Source organism: Gambusia affinis, linkage group LG03 (genome assembly GCF_019740435.1).
Source record: "Gambusia affinis linkage group LG03, SWU_Gaff_1.0, whole genome shotgun sequence".
In the NCBI taxonomy this organism is placed as follows: Eukaryota; Metazoa; Chordata; class Actinopteri; order Cyprinodontiformes; family Poeciliidae; genus Gambusia; species Gambusia affinis.
The window spans coordinates 22699208-22719195 of NC_057870.1; the positions used below are offsets into that span (position 1 = coordinate 22699208).

The window sequence follows — 19988 nt, forward strand, 5'->3', positions numbered from 1 at the left end:
CAGAGGTCTGCTCTGAGTCTTTTACTTCTCCAGGAACCACGGCTGGACAGTTCAGTGCGAATACAATTTGTTAATTTTGTCCTGGTACATTTTCGCCACAACGGGCCGCCTCAGTTTCAGGGTGGGTCCTGCACAAAGAGAAGAGAAGAGAAAAGAAAAGAATGGTTGACTGAACAACAGCGACTCAGTTTCTGTTTGGAGCGTAACTTCTGGAGTTCAGAAACAAACCATAAAATCCTCAGAGATGAAATCTGACCTGCTGTTAATCCGTTAATCGCATGATAAATTAAAATGAGCTCCATCGTTTCCATTCTGATGATTAATATTGTTTTGATTACACAGACCTCATAATTAGTTTTTAATGGATTTGGGGGTTATTTTTTTTTTTACTGATTGATTTTGGATATCTAAAATGTCTTCCAGTTCCAGTTTGAGCTGGAACTGGTCTTGGAAGAAGCAAACTTGCATTATTATAACATTATCAATATATTACGTGGAAATTGTCTCAAAACGAGAATATTAGCGTTTATCTCAGTAATTTCTGAAACAATTTGTTGTCCAGTAAAATTTGTTATTGATTTTAATTGCGATAACAGTTAAAAATTGAATATTTTCTCAAAAACAACAAAAATAAAAAACCAAATGTATTTTCTGACCAAGTTCTCCTCCGTTGACAGAGAAATCTTTCTCCAGCAGGACCCACTTCTGGACCTTCTGAGCGTTGGACGTGGCTCTATTGTTGAATTCGTTGATGCCCTCCTGAATGGCTTTGTAGAGCGCCGGCTCCCTTTTGGCTATGATCTCTGACACCTTGGTGGTCCTGATGTTGAGGTTCCGACAGAACTCCACCGCCTCGGGGCTCAGGGTGTCTGTGGGGTTGCCCTGGTCGTCCACTACACACTGCGGACGCAACAACATCGGTCACACCTGTTCACTGATGTGGCGGCGGCTTTTTGGAGGTTAGCAGAAGTGAGGAGCTTGTTACTTTGAGCGTGAGCAGCATGGAGAGGAACTTCTGCTTGTCTCCGATCAGCATGGCGTTGCTGATGATGGGAATCTCGTGCTTCACGCCGTCCTCGATGGGGACGGGGGGGATGTTCTCCCCGCCGGCGGTGATGATGATCTCTGCAGAAAAAAAAGACATTTTGCTTAAACTTTCTGTATAAACTATACAGTATAAACTTTCACTAAATTATCCTTAAAACAAATATAGATGGAAGAAATGTCCAAAATGTCTGAAGAAATATTTCCCAAAATGTTGTGGCAACCGAGATTTAACTTTTAGAGAATAAAAAATGAAGAGAAAAAAACCAGAATTAATTATTCTGGTTTAGCAAAAGAGTAACAAAGAAAGTATCATAGAAATGCAAAATCATGGTTCCAGTAGTTGTGTTTTCTTTTGTTTGTTTGTTTTTTAAATCCAAATATTAAATTTTTATTACTAAAGCTCTGGATTCAGTTAAAGATGCAGATTTATGTTTTTCAGAGATACATTTCATTTGCAATAAAGGCAAAGCAAATATGTTTGCATAAAATAAAAACATAAAACAAAAACATAAAACAACAGAATATTAACAGAGACAAAAAATCTAAATACTGAACTAAAAGAGGAAAAGAAAGGTGTCAATAAAATGCTGCATCTAATGTAATGGAAATAACATCAAAATAAAAGAAAAACAAGTAAATACATAGAAACTAAAATTTACATTTCATTCAAACAGATATATATATATATAAAATAAAATAAAAGTAAAATGTCTTATTTACTGTGGAGCTGAAACCAGAGAACAGAAAAGATCACTGCTGAGTTCTCAGGTAATAATTCAGGTTATTCACATATTTGAATGGAAGTAACTTTAACCTAAGTAGTAATAAATGTTGCCTATTGTTATAATTGTTTGTGTTTTTGCGTCTCATTAGTTCAACAGTCCTGATTTGTTTGTGAACCGGATTAAGATCTAAATGTGAATGAAAGATTGTATCAGATAACAGCAGCTTTGGAAGGTCGATGTGTAAAATGACCTTTTTGCACCAAAAGTACTTTTTAAATGAAGGTTTGTGTTGCGTGGTCCCTTAAAAAGATTGAATGGATTCAATGGATCTACAGATTTATAGATCCCAGTAAATTCAGTTTGTGAATGTCACTGTAAGTTCAGTTATTATTGTGAACGTACAACAATAAACTTTACTGATGTAGAACCTTCTAGTAAAAGATCTTTGTAAGTGTTTTATATAAAGATCAGAATAAAATAAACTTTTACAAATCACTGCTTTAGGCCAAAACTGTCTTAAAGTTTTCAGTTTCGTTCCCAGGTTAAGAATGTTACCTTTTATTCTGCCTGTGATGTAGAGGAAGTCGTCCTCGTCGTGTTTGCCCACGTCTCCAGAGTGCAGCCAGCCTTGCTCGTCCAGCGCCTCGGTCGTTTTATCGGGCATGTTCAGGTAGCCCATGAAGACGTTCCGGCCCCAGAAACAGATCTCTCCGTTCCCGTCCGCGTCCGGGTTCGCCAGCTTTGTTTTGCAGCCCGGCATCACCTTCCCAACGCTGCAGAGGCAAACCACAAAGATGAGCTCAGTGCTTTCAGTGTCCTTGTTTGTAAGCCGTCATGTTGATGGTTTGGTTTTCTTTAACAAAAAAATCCAGAAATTAATCTGACTGACATTTATTTGGATTCTATTTTCTTAAACCAAACATAATCTTTTTTACATTTTATGTATTCTTTTTCACTTACAGGAAGAATCGGTGTTGGTGCAACATGAACCAGACAACTTTCAGCTTTAGGCAGAAAGCAGATGTGTGTGGCTCCAATTCTTGTTTTTATTTTTAAAGAAACTGATCAAATGCATCTTTAGAGAAGCCAAACTGATGCAACACGCTTTAACATTGGAAATGTATGCAAACACTAAATGTTTCACTCAAAGCAATAAGCCCCATAATGCATTGCTGCTGACCTTCCAATGCGATACTCGTGGAGGGAGACGGTGTGCGGGCCGGAGCTCTCGCTCATGCCGTACAGCTCCTTCACCGGGATGCTGAGGCTCATGAAGTAGTCCAGAGTTTCTTTGGTGATGGGAGCGGCTCCAGTGCAGCACAGCCTGCAGCGGTCCAAACCCAACTCGCCCCGAATCCTCTTAAACACCAGACTGTTGGCCAGCATGAAGCCCCACGGCACAGAGTTCTCCCTGCAGCCAAGCAGACGCAGAGCGTTCCAACGAGCTCAGATCTACTCATATTTGATAACATCGGTAACTTTATAAATATGTGACTTTTCTATGAACTAAATCAATTTAAGCTCAGACCTCCTCCTTCATGTAGAACATCTCATAGTTGGTGTTTTTATTGTGTTATTTTATTTTAAATGGTTAAAAACCCATGATAAAACACATCATAACAATCCTTGCACATATCTGTCTGTTGACATCACAAATGGAACAAAGCAACAGACATGAGTGATTTTCAATGTATAAATATGTATTTTTCCTCTTTATTTGCATTTTTAATCAGATTCCTGCTCTAAAAGTTGTTTAGTTTATTCAACACCTTGATCTGTCTTTTCTAACACAGCAGGAAAATCTTGCCGACAAAAAGACACTCGAAATTCAACTTTCACTTTTTTTTCTTTTTCATATTAAAATAAATTAAAGCTTAATCTGAAAACTGCACAGGCGTGATAGTAAAATTAGTTTGATGATCTGAAACATTTAAGAGTTTAAAAAGCAAAACCAGAAGAAATTTGTGAAGGGTAAATAGTTTTTCCCAGGACTCTGTGATTGTTGGTTCAGAGACAAACACAGCATATGATGCTATCTTTACATAAAAACTGTGTTTCTCCTCAAACTCTGCTTGAAGCCGACTCACCCGTTCATGGCGCTGTAGGTGTACTGCAGGCCAATGGCCTTGGCCCAGTCCGCCACCCTCTTCCTCAGCGCGGAGCCCTTGGCGCCAACAGCTTTCATGCTCTCCTGGATTTTCTCCCAAACCCGAGGAACGCCCAGGAAGCCGGTCGGACGCGCCTCTTTCAGCGTGTTCACCAAAGATCCCTGAAAACAAGAACAACAACGGTTGACAATATTAACACCCGGAATCATCGTTGGTGCTAACAAATCAATGCTAGCTCAAAAGATACCTTCAGGGCGTCCGGCTCTGCAAAATGGGCGGTGCCTACAAGGCTCATGGAGCACCAAATGTCCATCATCTGCGCTGCGATGTGGCTGAGCGGCAGGTAACTGACCAGCACTTCCTCGCAGCAGTGTGGGTTTATCATCCTGGACACAGTGCGGGCCGTCCACGTGATCTGACCGGGGAAAAGACGAGGCAGCCTTGAAGTTTGATCAAAAAACCAGGCAAAAACTGAGCAGGGAAAGGAATCTACAGTCTGTCCTACTGGTGGCGTTCAACTGATGCAATCTTTAAATTCATCACATCTATCCCACTTATGTCCTGTTCAGAAGTTATAAATATCAAATATGTTTGATCAAAGAACCCTTGGTATTTTCTGCTTGATTCTTAAATAATCTGGAGTTGAATATTTCGCTCTTCTTTCTTCGTCCACTGCAGGGTAAACCTGAACATTAAAACTTCATGGTTGAGCTTAACTTGTTTTTGGTTCTAGCATCAGCTCAGGTTTTATTGGACTGAACTGCTGAAAAAAACTAAATACTGTTTAAAAATGTCTGTCCTGCTGATTTCAGGTTTGACCAGAAGAAAGAAGTAAAAAATGAATCAGAGTCCAGGCAACTAATGGAACAAAGAAAGAGCGAGTCGTTAGCGTCTGTCATCCCCATCAGCAGCTGCAGCGAATCAAAACAAACTGACTGATTCCAGTTTCCTGCAGTCTGTGCTGTCAAGCACGGCGGTGTGGGAATGATGATGAGGGCTTGTTTTGACAACACAACACATGGCACCTGGGCTCTGTGACACAAAACTGCTGACTGATCACATGAAGCTTGTAGTTGCTAATAAAACTACTAACCCACCAGTGTCTTCAAGACTGTCGTCAAATAAAACAAATTTTCTTTCTTCACTAAACTGATCAAATGAATTCTCTGAATAAATCAAACTTGAACCAAACTTTTTCGTCTTTTGCAGTGCTGCTGAAGAGCGGACTCACATTGTCGTGGCTCAGCATGACTCCTTTGGGGTTTCCGGTGGTGCCGGAGGTGTAGATGAGGGTGCAGCACTCGTTGGGCCGCAGACTCTCAATCACAGCATTCAGCTTCTTGTTGGGAAAGTTTTCTCCAAGCTTCAAAAACTGGTCCCACTGCAGAAGGAAAAAGGTTTAAATAAAACAAACAAAAGCTACAGATGTGTTGTTGTTTATTATGATCAGTCACCCTGAAAGGCAATAATTCTCCAATAAAAAGATGATGCTGTCACAGAAAATATGTTACCAGACGTCCTAAAGAACATGTGATGTTTCTAATTGATCAATGAGTTTGATTGGTCAACATACTGTGTAGAGGAACTCTGCTTTCGTCTCCAGTTCGCCGTCATACTGGACAATGGCTTTCAGATGAGGTAACTGACTTTTTACCTGCAGGAAGAGACAACAGAGGCACAAGAGGTTTAGTAGTTACTCATAAGTCTGCCAGAGCTCTGAAAATAGCACACTGAGGGTTTAGATGCTGCACTGAACCGTCTGACCTTCAGAATCTTTTCGAGCTGTTGCTGGTTCTCCACTACCAGGATGTTTGCCTCGCAGTTAGAGGCTACGTAGTGACAGGCTTCCGCAGAGTTGGTGGTATAAATACCGGCAGCCAGACCCCTGTGGCATAAAAACTCAATGAAGCCAAACAATAACCACTATTGATCATTCCCTGCTTGTAAATAATCTACTGTTTATGGCTAATTTATCAAGTCTCCCCAAACAGAGATTTGAGAGTAAAGCTTCTCTGTTAAATTTTAACCTTTTATGTACATTTCCTAAAGTTTGGGTTCAGTTGAAGAAATCATATCTTCCTTAAGAGCTTATTTATGTATTTAAAATTAATTTTCCTCTTAAGAGGATTATTTTATAAATGAATTTATAAATAAATATACTTACTTGTTTATTTTTGACAAATAAATAAACTGAGACCAAAAGTATGTCAGTGGAATAAAAGGTAAACCCGCAGACATGCAAGTTATCTGAGTACCTGTCAGGTAACAGGAGGAAATCGTGCAGCTCTTTCTACTCCCGACAGAAAGTAATTTTAGAAACAAGAGGATTCAGAAAATCAAACTTTTAGCAAGAAGCTATTTGCTGACGTTTGAAGTTGGCTACAATCCAGCAGCTTTCATCATCAGCATGTGAATGTGTGCATTCACTTTCATACAAGGAGTATTTCAGTGTCCTAATAAAACGTTATGCAAGTCTGATGTCCCTTCATTTCATAATATTATGTTAAAGTACTTGAGTTCTAAAACACAACACCAAATCACAAAGGATTGTGTATTTTCAAGAAACAATAATGCCTAAAGTAATAAGAAACTAACCAAACTGTTAATTTATAAACAGAGGTAAACTGATTTTTATGGCTGTAACATCCATACATTTACTGTTTACTTAACTTTGTGCTGTTTTACGTTTTCTAGAGGGCAGAGCAAACACCAAAGTTCCTACAAACTCGTTATATTTCAGATTCTTGGCAAACAGGTCAAACCAGTTTGAGTAAAGACAGAAACAGAGTGACCTGAGAAAGCCTTAAAAGACTTTGCATGGATTGTTATCGAGGAACTGATGTGTGATCTGATCTCACCCTGCTAAAATGCAGCCGATGTCTGAGATGAACCACTCAGGAGAGTTGAATCCCAGAATGCCGACTCCATGGAAACGCTCCAACCCGAGCTGCGAAGGGAAAGAAGAATGCACCGTAATAATGCCGCGGCGATGCCGTGCCTCCGCTACCTTTGACCTACATCGGGTTTTCAGTGAAACATGAGACAGGACAGAAGCTGCGGATTTCACACGCTCAAGTTTTGGTTTTCTGTGGGACATTTTCACCACAGATCAGTCACTAATTTCTGGATTAAACTTCAACTTGCTCAAATTCTCATGAAAATCTAAAAAAATGTTTCTATAACTAATGGATATAATACATAATACAACAAGCAGAAATAACAGATCATCTTGCAGTAACTTCTTCATATTTTGCATCATTTAAACTGTGAATATTCATTTTGAAGTAATAATGTTTAGGTGGGTGGCGTATAGAGCTGCATATTAAACTTTCCTCCTTTAGAATAATGCTGGAAACAAAAGACGACAGATGTATCACTCAATAGTTTTTAGACATTGATTAAGTCTCTTAATTGGGATTCATTTTTGGATGTTGATTTTTACCTTAAACTTAGAATAATATAAACTAAGTCTATGCCCTATGGGGTTCCAAATGTGCCAAAAAATATTTGGACAGGTTCGTATGTGCAGGCATCATGTAAATTGTCATTTGGGTAAATCTCTGTGGCTGCCAACAGTGCTGCAGTGAAGAAAACTAATTTGTCTGGTAAATTTCCACATAGGCGATAAATGGACAAAACAATTAATATCCTCAGTTCTACAAGTCAGAAATAAACATCACATGAGAAAACAGTCCAACACACATAGTTGAGATAATGACTGCTGATAAACATCCAGTGACACAATGGCATGGACAATAGAATGGCTCAGTCAAAGTCCAGATTTAGATCTCATCTGAAGATCTGTTTTAAGATTTGATATCTGATGTTCACATTCTCCATCCAATCTGATTGAGGCTGAGTTATCAGGCAATATCTCGGTTTATTGTTCGAACCGAACCTCAGAAACTATTTTTATTTTTTTATATGTATTTATTTATTTTTTTCCCTCCAGGGGGTCTTTTTGTGGGCTCTAGTGTCCCTTATTTGACAGTAGGCTGACAGGAAAGAGGGAGGGACAGGGGGGAAGACATGTGGCAAATGTCGCCGGGTCCGGGAATCGAACCCGCGACGGCCGCGTCGAAGACTAAAGGACTCCAAACGTGGGTCGCGCTATCCCCTTCGCCACCACAGCACGCCCCTCAGAAACTATTTTGATTCTGCCTTCTCATTGAAGGACCGCTCTGAATTAATCTAAATTAATTTTTTTCAGCTGAAACATATTTATAAGTATAAAATAATTCCATGTCATGTCATCTTGACTATTGTTACAAGGGACTGGTTACAAAGTATACCACACAAATTTTAATAACTGAGATCCAATTATTCTTTAGTTGCTGTTACTGACATAAACCCAACCCAACCAAATGCATAAAAGTCTGTTTGCAACATAAAATCAGAAAACATTTTCCGAAGCACACCAAAACACACCAACCTTGAGAAAGCTCTTGGCCGCTGCACGACATTGTTCATAGTACTGCCTCCAGGTCAGAGTTATCATCTGGCCACCTTTCTTGAAAACCAAAGCCGGATGATCCCCGTAGCTCTCCACCGCCTCCAGGAACAGTTGATGAATGGTGATGGGAGTCTCTGAGCCCGGACCCGAGCCCTCCATCCTCAACCTGACCGCCTGGTCTCTCTCCGAGGTAAACAGCTTCTCAGTGGGGGCCAACATGATCTCCAATTCCGCTGACATCAAAGTAACCGACTTTTTGCGCTCTGTATTGGGACAACAGATGCAGATGCTTTTACCTGCCATTTGAAATCAAGACGAGGAGGCGAGCTCGAGGTTCAGGAGAAGACTAAGGTGAGTGAGAGGAGAGAAAACATCCCAGCAGGTGAGTCACGCCTGCTGTGCCAGTGTCGCGTTAGAGGAAGTAGGTTGTTATCTGATCCTGAACAGGTGACTGAGGAATGTACTGACACACTCACCCACCAGGTTTGGTTTGAGGACGCAACATCGATTTGCTGCAGCTTCTTCTGATAAGTACAGAAGATTGAGACTCAATCTGTTATTTCTCATTGGTTTTAGTTTCACTACCTTCAGTTTTAAATAAAATCAGAGAAAAGATCTGTTTCAGTTTTGGGAAGTTTGACTCCTGAGCATGATGCCACTCAGGATAATCCTAGATGTGTTTAAAAATTATACTTTGCCTTACAACATTTTTATAATACTTCAGTTCTTGTATATGTTTATATACCGTGTGTTAATTTTACTGTTTTAACTGGAAATTTATGCCTGTAATGAAACTAAAACTTATACTATACAGCTCCATAAAATGACTCAAATCTATCCTATCTAAGGGAAACTTCCTTAATTACCTTTCTTGAAACTGTGTCTAGGTTGATTCCAAGTGATAAAAATTGTCACAAACAACTTTTGAATGTATCGAACAGGAAGATCTTTAAGACATTCCTCTCTGCTTTGTAATAAAATGAAATATTTAAAAAAGACAGTATGCTGTGGAAAATCCCTGACAGAGTGAATTTATCTGTTTATTCACTTTAATCAACCTAGAGCTCATTTTCCAATTTGTCTCTAACTTTACATGATTTTTAAGACAGCTTAGCCTTTATTTTTCAATATTTTTATTTGACAAATAAAGTCCTAAAAAGGAAAATACATGACAATTAAAATAATCTGTTTAAAAGTGATGTATTTATGATTTATGATACAGACTCAAACCTTCAGCATAATCCGCTAAGTTTCAGTATATAACTGTCAAGCATGGTGGTGGCAGCATCATGCTGTTGGGCCTGTTGACTGGGATAGTGAAAGTGATGAATTAGTTTAAAGTTTTGTGGCTTCACCTCAAGTCAACAGAGGGACGTTTCAGATATCCCAAACCCACAACATGAATACTTTTGGATTAATATGAGCTGTGGTTTTTAAAATACCAAAATAAATCTATAATCTGTCCTGAAAATCCCAGCAAAAAAAGCATCCAGTGTAACTGAGCTCTACCAATAATGTCAGAAGCTTTTGACTATGGGTGGATTACAGAAAAACTGATGTCTGCCCTCTTCCTAATTTTCTCAAACTCCTTCAAGTTGTTTGTTGTACAACTTAAAGTTTCCACCTTTAAAAAAGAACAAGTCAAATGCATCACTAGCAGATGTAAATAAAAGTCACATTTGTTACCGTGATGAGTGCATGTGAACACCTGACTGGACCTGACCTCAGTCTTTTCTCTCAAAGTGACACTCGGAGTTTGATCGGTACCTTTAGGAGATTTTTTTGGCTCGTCGTCCTGATCGAAGGTTCTTGGAGGTTTGGCAGGAGGATTGGTGCGTGTCTTTAATACTGGATGTGGAACATCAGTTTTTTCCTTTAGCATGACAGCTGCTGCAAGACTCTCCTCAACACTCTTCTAGCTGCTAAAAAGACAAAGTGTAAAATAAAACCTGCATTAAAATCCTTCAGATGCTTTTTGTCGAGGACACTCCAGCCAGATATGGAGATCGATTATGAAACAGAACTGCTGGGCTCATTTATATCATTCTGACATCCACTAAAGTCATTGCAACAGGTCAGCGACCGTAGTTGCTGGAAAGCAAACGTAGCAGAAACACACGTGTTGAAACTCTGAATAATGTGCCAAGATGGTTGCTTCATCTTCTTGCACTAATCACACTGTCAGTCTGCGACTGTAAGCAACTTTGACCCAAATTTAAAGAAAGTGAATTTCACAAACTAATAGATTTCAGTACAATGGTGCATTGGGGGCATTCGAGACAGGAAAGAAAGAGGAGTAAATTTACACCAAAAAACTGATCTCAGAAATCTTCTAGAAAAAACTAGGAAATTTCTGAATTTGAAAATTTTCAACTTTGGATCTCAGAAATTTCCTTGTTTTTTTCTAGAAAATTTCTGAGATTGATCTAAAAATTTCAGATGTTTTTTTTACAGGAATTTACTCCTCCTTTTTGTCTTTAATGGCCCTAATTTGCCACCATATTTCAGAGCATAACTTAAAACAAAAGATACTAAACTGTACATTTAAAAGTAAAGAAACTAAATGTACAATCCCTATGGTACAATCAATACTAAGGAAACTTATTTTGTAAGCAAAACTTGACAAAGTTAGTGTCAAAGTAACAGATATGCTTTCTCTATATTGTAATTAAACCAGATTAAGATCTGTCGACTCAGCAAACCCTCACCCGGACTCTCTGTTTTTAAGATTGCCCATGTCAAGGATTTCTTTTTGGAGTCAAAGATCATAGGAATTACTAAAGTGAAGTTTTGCAACAACATCTTTGCTCCAAATTGTGCAAATGTACTTTTTAGGGCCTTTAGTATTCATGCCTTCAGGGGTTTTCAGACTTTGTCACATCACAACCACAAACTAGTATATTTTGTTTTAATTTGATGTGACAGACCAGCACAAAGTAGTCAAAGTGTGAAGTGGAAGGAAAGGGATTCGTGGATTGTTTTTGTTATGGAAAAAGTTCAGTTTGTAGTTTGCCACAAGCTAGAGGACTTAGCAAACTTGTCCCTTGATTTTCTTCAACAAGGAAATGAAAGCTGAAGCTAAAGAAGGAGCAGTTGTAGATGAAAACGTGGTGGAAGCTGCAGTGGTGTTGAGATTGGAGCAGTGGTTCGTCTACCAACACGGCAACGACCCAAAACATACAACCAGAACTACAACGGAGTGGCTGACTAAGAGTGTTCATGGGTTACAACAGTCCAGTTCACAACAAGTCATGTACAGAAACTTAGCAAAAGAAGTAGACTTCCTCACCAAAAGTAAGTTCAACATGAGAGAATGCTGCAATGTTAGCTCGATGCTATAAATCTGCTGCCACCACCTGCTGGTTCAGGAGTGATTGCTGCAAATTCAGTCACTCAACAAAACAATCAGCTGCATTTTATTAGCCAGAAACCATTTTACCAACTGTCATAATAAACTAAAATCACCTGCATTGTTTTACATCTCGGATCAAATTGGAAAGAATGTAATATTAACATTATTATATTGAGTAAACTGGATGTTTGCCTTGAAAGAGTGCATTGAGATGCCCGTTGTTATAAATCTACATAAATAAACCAAAACTAAACTGAAACTTAAAGTAGAGTATATCTGTGAGGTGGTTAGAAGATTATATAGCTTGCTTTGTGTGTGTTGTGATACATACATTTCTAATAAATGCATTAAATGTTAGGAGAATTGTGCAAATGTTCAAGATGTATAAATACTTTTTGCTATGCACAGTAGTTGTCCTGACAAGTGGAAAAGCAGTCTTTTAAAGGAGTTTGCTGTAAACACTACACCCAAGAAACCCAAAGAAAACACGACAATTCACAGCTGTACATATTATGGATAAACTAAATGAAGTAAAAGCTGGTATTTTTTGAACATTCAAAACTATTTTTTCCTTATAAATGCACAAGAAAGCAGAAAATTGACTGAAAAGCTTTGCAGGTGACGTCTTACCTTCAATGCTCTCAAAGTTGAGTGGCATCAATCTCTCAGAGGCACTCAAGTGTAGCACCGATCGTTAACCTTTGCCCTACACAGGTAGTCTACTGTTCCTCGCTGGGCTAGAAAGCACAGTTTGGGCAACTTCAACAAGGTGATCAAAGTAGATTCTCCTGCCTCATCTAAGAGCTGACGAATCTCGCAGAATCCGACTAGAAACTGCTCGCCAAGGACAGAATGATCAGTTAAAGCAGATCAAAAGTTGTGGTCTCAACAAGGTGAAGACAACCTAATACCTGCAACACGCAGCAGCCTGCAGCTACAGAAACCTGTTGTGTTTGCATTATCACAGAGGCAGAGAACTGATGGCTTTGCTCAGGAGCAAATGAGCAGGAAGGACATTTATGAATACCATAAGCCAAAAACAAAGTGGGTGTGGGGTGTTGTTAAGATACTTATCTGCTGAAATTGGTTTATGAAGACAGTTTTTATCAGAAATGCACAATGAAGCAGGTTAGAGAGGAAAAGATAACTCTATACAACTTCTGTCACAAGTAGAATAGATAAGACTTTGGCTCATAAGAGCTATTCAAAAGTTGAAATGTGCAATTATGCCTTTGTTTACTAGATGAACACATTTAAGAGGCAGATGTTTGAAATGTTATAAAAGCAAGAAAAAAAGCTGGATATTTCAGAAACATGTACTAGTGTTTCTTTTAACTGGAAGCATTTAAAATTTACATTAAAATACTGACAACACTTCCTCCTTTTCCTCAGTTCGGAATTTTGTTGGGCTATGCTGCAGGTACTGAGCACTGTTTCATCAGTAAATATAGGGGAAAGTTTAACCCTCTTTCTGCGGTGACACATAGTTACCCCAAACACTGAGATCACACCACCCTGTCACACCACAGCCGTCCTGACCCAGAGTCCCTTCTGCTTGTAACTGGTGAATGATTAGTAAGGGGCTTGATCTGTGCCAACAACCCAATCAGGAAGTCTGAAACTAAAGAAAAACATTTGAAGTGTGATTCTGCTCATGGATGTCATATTATTGTTTACAATCAAGTATGATAAGGGGAAATTTCAGCCATTCCAGAAGATGTCCGTGGATTTATTACTGCTGTGGTTTATGAATGACTATTTTTTAAAAAAGGTCTGCTTGCTATACTGAAGAAAGAGCATGCTTTGATATTTTGAGAAGTTACCATTCAGGAAAATGGCTTCCAAAATGGTGCCTCTAACACCCATTTGCTCCTCAGGTTCCTCCCTTCCTTAGACCAGATAACCCCTGGGTTATCTGGTCAAAGTCCTATTGTGCAATTTGTTCGGGTCTTCATATTTCTACTTTTAATCTCCTTTGAGTATTTGTTTGGCACATTGCCATTCACTTGGTTGTGATAGACTTCTTTGAGGCCTCTTTACAGTTAACTGTGTAATCCCAAAGCATCTCCAAATTGTCCTGATAACTTACTGTTTTGTCTTTCCTCACCTTTCTTTAACTCCAAATCAAATGACACTAAAAATAAATAAAAGGTAATTGGGCAGGAAAACTTATTGATGCCTATATCAAAGTGCTAGTGTCTTTTACAATATTAAGAAAACTATATCAGTCATAAAAACAGTTATTAAACCATGAAGTTGTTAAAAAGATACACAGACCAACCATGCTTTAAGCTGCCATTTAATGGCACTCTTTCTAATGGTAACAGGCAATTACCATATTCCAGCACCTAAATTGTTTAATTGATAAAATATTCTGCAAAAACAAAGATTTTCTAAACTGAACCTCAGTCCAACCTGGCAGTGGACCTAATCCTATTTATGCCATTTTGCTTTAAAAAACATTATCTATGGATCATTACAGACTTATATTAGTAATGGAATTACTAATAAGTAGCATAAAAATAATTAATTGTAGTACCTAATAATAATTTTGTCTAATTTTTATTTTTTTCTGCCCCTATGAACGTTACATTAAAAGTGCATACTTTAGCCTTATTTTAGCAGTAAAGTTTCTGAAAATAAAACCCTTGAGCTCTATAAAGGTCAAAAATGAAAGTACTGTTTTACCACTGAAATAAAGTAGTAATGCACACCAAATAGCTTTTGGCCAACCGCTAATAAACTCAAGAAGAAGAAGAAAAATGGCGCCAGGTCCTCAACAACAAAGAATTCATGTCTATGCTCAACAACCTGATCAAAATTTCTATTATCCAATGTGGGAAATGCAAAAGATACACTCAATTATAAAACTTTATACAGTGCGGACATCTCTCCAGTGTTTTGCTAACTCTCAAAGGGATCTAATCGATTAGCATGGTGTCCCAAACCGCTAATGGATCGGGGAAAAGAACAATAATTATAATGCATTGATAAATCGTTATATTTATCCAACCCATAATGCTAAACTCAAAACGTTTTTGTAACTGAAATACAACAGAAGGGAAAATGTATTACTAGCTAACACGCTCATCTAATGCCATACTGAAAACGTTTTTGTAACTGAAGTATAACAGAAATGAGCTAACACGCTCATTTTAATGCTACCCTCAAATAAACAGCTCTACAATTTATCAACCAGAAAAACAACAACACCTGCCTGTGTCTCCCAAACACACTTACAAATATGAAGATTTTCCAGGGTACAATGATTATAACTTACCTTCGTGGTAAGAGCCGTTTACTTTCTCCTAACTGCCAAAATTCGTGTTGTCAAGGTTACCGGAGAACTACGTCAAAGATAGTTTGCTCTTAAAAACGCTCACTCAATCATATTTCTACAAATACAATATGACAAAGATCGTTTGTAATGCACTGATCAAATGTCAAACCCAGCGATGCTTAACCATTCTTAGCACAAATGTAGTCTTAAGTAAAAAAAAAAAAAAAAAAAAAAAAAAAAATGTAATTTTCTCCTTCAACAATACAAAATTACTTTTCATAAGTCTAAAATGCTTAAAAAGTTCTGGTCATACAAAATGCTTTTTTTGACAACATGGACTGTGTTGGTATAAATAAAAAATACTTTTACAATCTAGTTTTTCTTCAAATCTCAATCAGGATAATCTAGATTGCACAATTCTTTGAGTAAATGTAATTAGTTACTACCAAACTCTGATCCCTAATTTAGTTTTAGGGATATTGTTTTATATAAAAATCCACTATTTCTCTAAATTATTCCAAATTTGTATTAGAGATAAACTGGCTCGTTCTTAGAAAAATATGCATTTTCAATGTTTTTTAATTTTTTTTTTAAATTTTTTTTTACATTCTTTAAAATACCAGAATTTACACAGTTTATATATTTTGTCTGTATTTGTACTCTGTACTTAAATTGCTTTTTTTAACCAATATTTTATTTACTCTTGAATAACTTTTGGACAATTACTTTTTACTCGCACTTGTGTAAAATGTATTTAATATACTTATATATAAACTCATATCTGCTATAAACTGGCAATCTGCACAAATTCTCACTGGTTTGGCGCTTTACTGAGATTGTCCATCCTCTTCCAGTGAATTATCATTTAGTTAAAACAGTAACATCACTGACATGCAATAGTAATTTTTTCTATTTGAGTTAAAGAGCTTAGTCAACATAAAATACAATTTATTTAAAGCCATGTCAACCAACTTTCTGATAGATCAACATATTTACATTTCAAATGTTCATTTTTGTCACAAGAATAACTTCTGTACAGACAGATGTCATTTCATGTTAACTTAAGTTCTTTAATCAATCTGGACACATTTAAATAAAATAGAGCTGGATTTATCAAACTGATGGCTTTCCTTTTCAATATGCTCATTGCTTAATTACACTGTTGTAAGAAAAACAGTATAATTGCCTCTATATAAAACGTCAACAGTTCTGACTTTCATCAAGTTGTGTTTTTTTCTCCAACAACCTGATTTTCAAGGAACCCTCTGCTAAAAGGAGGGATACTTCAGCATGTTGTCCAGTCAAAGCACAACATGAAAGAACTTAAGAAAGCCTGACAAACCACTGGTTTCATTAATCAGTTAGAGAAAAATCCAGTTTCTTGAAAGGATGATTCCAGATGTTTTGACCGTTCAGTGTGTCTTTTATCCCGGCGGCCACTGCATCTGTCTTCCTCCCAGGACATGGATGTGAAGGTGGTAGACCGACTGAGATCCGTGCTTTCCATCATTGATCACTGCAAATTCAATTCAGGTAATTAAACAGCAATTACTAATTAATTTTATTTTCAGGAAGAGTTTTTAATCAGCTCGATGAAAGTACCTACCCACTCTGTAGCCTTTACTAAGAGATTCCTGCTTCGCCACATTTTTAGCAACAACCAACAAATGCCCCAAGAGCTGAATGTTGGAGAGAAAATAAGTAAGACTTAATATTTTTAGACAAGAAAAAAGTAAGTAATTAACTCCATCTGCTCAGGTTTAGATTTAACTTCTACAAGTTAAGATAAAACTGCAGCCTGAACCAATTTAAAGTTCCCACCTAAATACAAATTAGTTAACGCGGAAATATTGACACCTACTGGTCAAAATTATTTATTACACAAACCTAAACTGCATTATCTTTTGTGAGATTCAGTTTCATAAGGTTTATATTGAAACGATATTTGAAGTACCAAAATTTAAAGAAAACATTTTTGTCTGACTGATATAATTTTTAGTAATGAGTAAATTTCAGTTACTGAGTTCAGGGGTGGAAATTAGCACCCGCCACTGGCCAAATGGGGGTAAAAGTATGAAGTGGCGTGTAAATTGGAGCAACGCATCAGCCACTGTGGCTGGTTGACAATTTGAAGAGAAAGAAAAAAAACCTCCATTCACTTTGAACTTCTGTCCAGAGGAGAACTCGCCATCTGGGATACAGACAATTAATGTATATGGGCCAGCTCCAGGCTGTCAGAATTTAACAAAAAAAGTACATGAAATATAATTTTTATCGATCGCGACAGTCCATTGGTCGATTTTATTGACGGACATTGGACTGAACCAATAAAAAATCCCTCAGTCCTCCTTGGCCCGTCCCTATGTCGGCCGTTAAATTAATAATGAACACGCTCCGAGATGTTTTTAGTAAAAATAAGAATAATTGTGAATTTCAATATAAAACGTAATGAGTAAGGGAAAACAAATAGAATAGTTATAAAACAGCTATTGAACCCATTTAGAAATGTTTTTTTTAAGAATCACTAGACACATCTTAACTTAATACTATCTGGGGGAGTTGTAGCCAAAATGTGGAAACGTTCAACAAAGGAATTGATTTTAAGAATTTTAGGGTTGTGTAGTTAAGATTTGCTGTTAGTAATTACTTCAAGTGAACTTATACACATCTTTTACACCTCTGTTAAGCTGACTGACCTACCGTATGTTAAATTAGTCTGCGTACATATGTATGGAAAACTTATTGTCAGTAAATCAGTTTTCAGAGTTAAGAATAAATCGTATATTTTATATAATTTGCTTGTACAGGTGGGGTTTGTAATCAAAAGAAAAATAAAATAAAATTCATGAAATTTTACAAGTTACAGAATTGCAGCAGTTGGTGTCACAATAGGTGCAGGATTTCTGAGAAGAGCGTCATACCTCGACATCATCATCTTTAGCTGCGCTTATTCGAGGAATGGGGACCCGTGGAATAACCAGGAAATGAACGGGGGCCTGTGGACTGATATCCCTGAATGCCAAACACTGAAAACAAGACAAAAAAATTAAAACATTTTCATTTCCTGGTCCTGCATGTTTTAGGTTTGTCTCTACTTATTGATGATTGATGAACGGGCTGAAATAATTTAAATGAAATCATTTGATTCATATGACAAAGTTTTAGAGACAAAAAGGAGTCAATTTCCACCAAAAAATGTTGAGATTAATCTAATATATATATATATATATATATATATATATATAAAAAAAAAAAATTCTGAACTCCAAAAGTCTACAAATTTGCAACAAGCAACTCAGATTTTGTTTAGAAAAATCTTGTACATTTGAGTTTCTAAGTAAAAAAAAATAAAATAAAAACAGACTTTAGAAACTCATATGTTTCCTCTAGAATTTTTCTGATACCAATCTCAAACTTGTAAAAAAAAAAAAATTCTAGCAAAGTTTTTACTTTTGGGACTCATAAATGCCCCTGTTTTATTCCAGAAAACTTTTGAGCTTAATTTAAAAAATTTTGGCGGAAATTTACTAATTTTTTGTATCTACAATGGTCCTAACACCAGAATTAGGAAACATTTAACTAGTAGGTCATGTGAGTTAGTAAAACTTAACATCTTCCTGGTAGTTCACCTTGTCATCTTCATAGATAATATCTGCAGGGATGCTTTTATCAATCACTTTGGAGAAGATGGTTGGACCTGGAGAGCCGTATTTTTTGCTAGCCTCCTCTGCCAGCTTCACCTCATCACTTTTAGTGCAAAGTGATCTCTGAAATGCACAGAGAAAAAACTCATTATACTAATAAAAGAAAATAAAGCGATCATTCAGGCAGGGTAGATTTGTGGATAAAGCAAACCTCCTGGTGGTGGGACACTGAAGCTTCCCCACAGCCACCAACATTGCTACTAGAGTGTGTGTTGTGAAAATGCTCAGCGGCAGTAAACGAAATGAAAATGTTTATGATAATAAGCAAAAAGGTTAGTTTTATAGCAGCTACCTCGGCTCGATAAACACGCTGGAGAGGGTTGAACAGACACGCCCTGGTCCCGACCAACTGCGCCCGAAAAATACTTCGAAAATACATGTCTAACTATTATAGTTTACTGTTGATAATGCTTCAGTTTTTATCTACGTTTGACACCAAAAAGCTTCACAAGCTCAGGAACTCCACACCAAACACGCCAAGCTAATGCTGCCTTCATGTACATCTCGTAAAAATCATACTAATCTAAGTGCTAGAAGCCAGGTTTAATTTATAACATATATTTTCGCACACTTCGCAAGTCAACTTTTTAACTTTTTTAAAATAAATTCTCTCCCCGATTTTCAAATTATTATTGACGACAGTAATAGTAAAATATACATGACATGAACCTTCTACAGGTGTCAAACTCCAGTCCTCGAGGGTCGCTGTCCTGCAGTTTTTACATGTGCCACAGGTACAAAATACTGGAATGAAATGAGTTAATTACCTCCTCCTTGTGTAGCTAAGTTCTCCGGAGCCTTGCAAATGTCCTAATTATTCTATTCAGGTGTAGTGCAGCAGGGGCACATCTAAAAGTTGCAGGACACCGGCCCTTGAGGACTGGCGTTTGACACCTTACAACAAAAATATCCGACAGTTTGTGAGTGGCTCTAAAGGCGACATCAATGACGTATTTAAGGGGTTGCTTCAAGAGCAGCAGTGTTTAAAGCGCTGATTAACATACTGTGCTCATAAAAAAATTCACGTCTTAGACGTTTTACCCTTTCCAGAACTTTTATAAATCAATCACAATAAAACATAAAAAAAAAAAAAATCATGCTTTTTGACAAAATAAATAAATAAAATGTAAAAAAAAAAAAAAATCCTTTAATTATGTGTTCACACCACATACTTACAAAGTTTCAAAGAACAAACAGAACAAAACAAAAATAAAACAAACAAATCCTCAAAATGAATCAAAAACCTAGTGGGGCGTATTGTACATACAACATAAACATTCTGGACAAAACAATCACGTACAAATTGTTTCAAAAAAGAG

General features: G+C 37.2%; 2 protein-coding genes across 4 annotated transcripts; both read right to left on the bottom strand.

Moving 5' to 3' along the window:
• Window positions 1-6: 6 nt before the first annotated feature.
• Window positions 7-15052, bottom strand: LOC122828868 (long-chain-fatty-acid--CoA ligase ACSBG2-like). 2 transcript variants are annotated; one of them, XM_044112853.1, is made up of 15 exons: window positions 14966-15052; window positions 12316-12422; window positions 10101-10255; window positions 8313-8596; window positions 6739-6827; window positions 5645-5765; window positions 5454-5534; window positions 5112-5261; window positions 4128-4295; window positions 3860-4041; window positions 2953-3183; window positions 2328-2545; window positions 986-1125; window positions 657-900; window positions 7-128 (listed from the first exon to the last, which is right to left on the bottom strand). In XM_044112853.1, the coding sequence occupies exons 3-15, from the start codon at window positions 10213-10215 to the stop codon at window positions 52-54; spliced, it is 2100 nt and encodes a 699-aa protein (XP_043968788.1). In that variant the 5' UTR covers window positions 10216-10255; window positions 12316-12422; window positions 14966-15052; the 3' UTR covers window positions 7-51. The 2 variants fall into 2 exon arrangements, with proteins under 2 accessions (XP_043968788.1, XP_043968787.1); XM_044112852.1 differs by having other exon boundaries at window positions 12316-12519; window positions 14966-15039.
• Window positions 15053-15896: 844 nt separating this feature from the next.
• hint2 (histidine triad nucleotide binding protein 2) lies at window positions 15897-19290 on the bottom strand. Of its 2 annotated transcripts, none has more exons than XM_044111918.1 (5): window positions 18821-19290; window positions 18595-18732; window positions 17887-17991; window positions 16572-16644; window positions 15897-16481 (listed from the first exon to the last, which is right to left on the bottom strand). In XM_044111918.1, the coding sequence occupies exons 1-5, from the start codon at window positions 19046-19048 to the stop codon at window positions 16390-16392; spliced, it is 636 nt and encodes a 211-aa protein (XP_043967853.1). In that variant the 5' UTR covers window positions 19049-19290; the 3' UTR covers window positions 15897-16389. The 2 variants fall into 2 exon arrangements, with proteins under 2 accessions (XP_043967853.1, XP_043967854.1); XM_044111919.1 differs by having other exon boundaries at window positions 18962-19272.
• Between the last annotated feature and the right edge of the window lie 698 nt (window positions 19291-19988).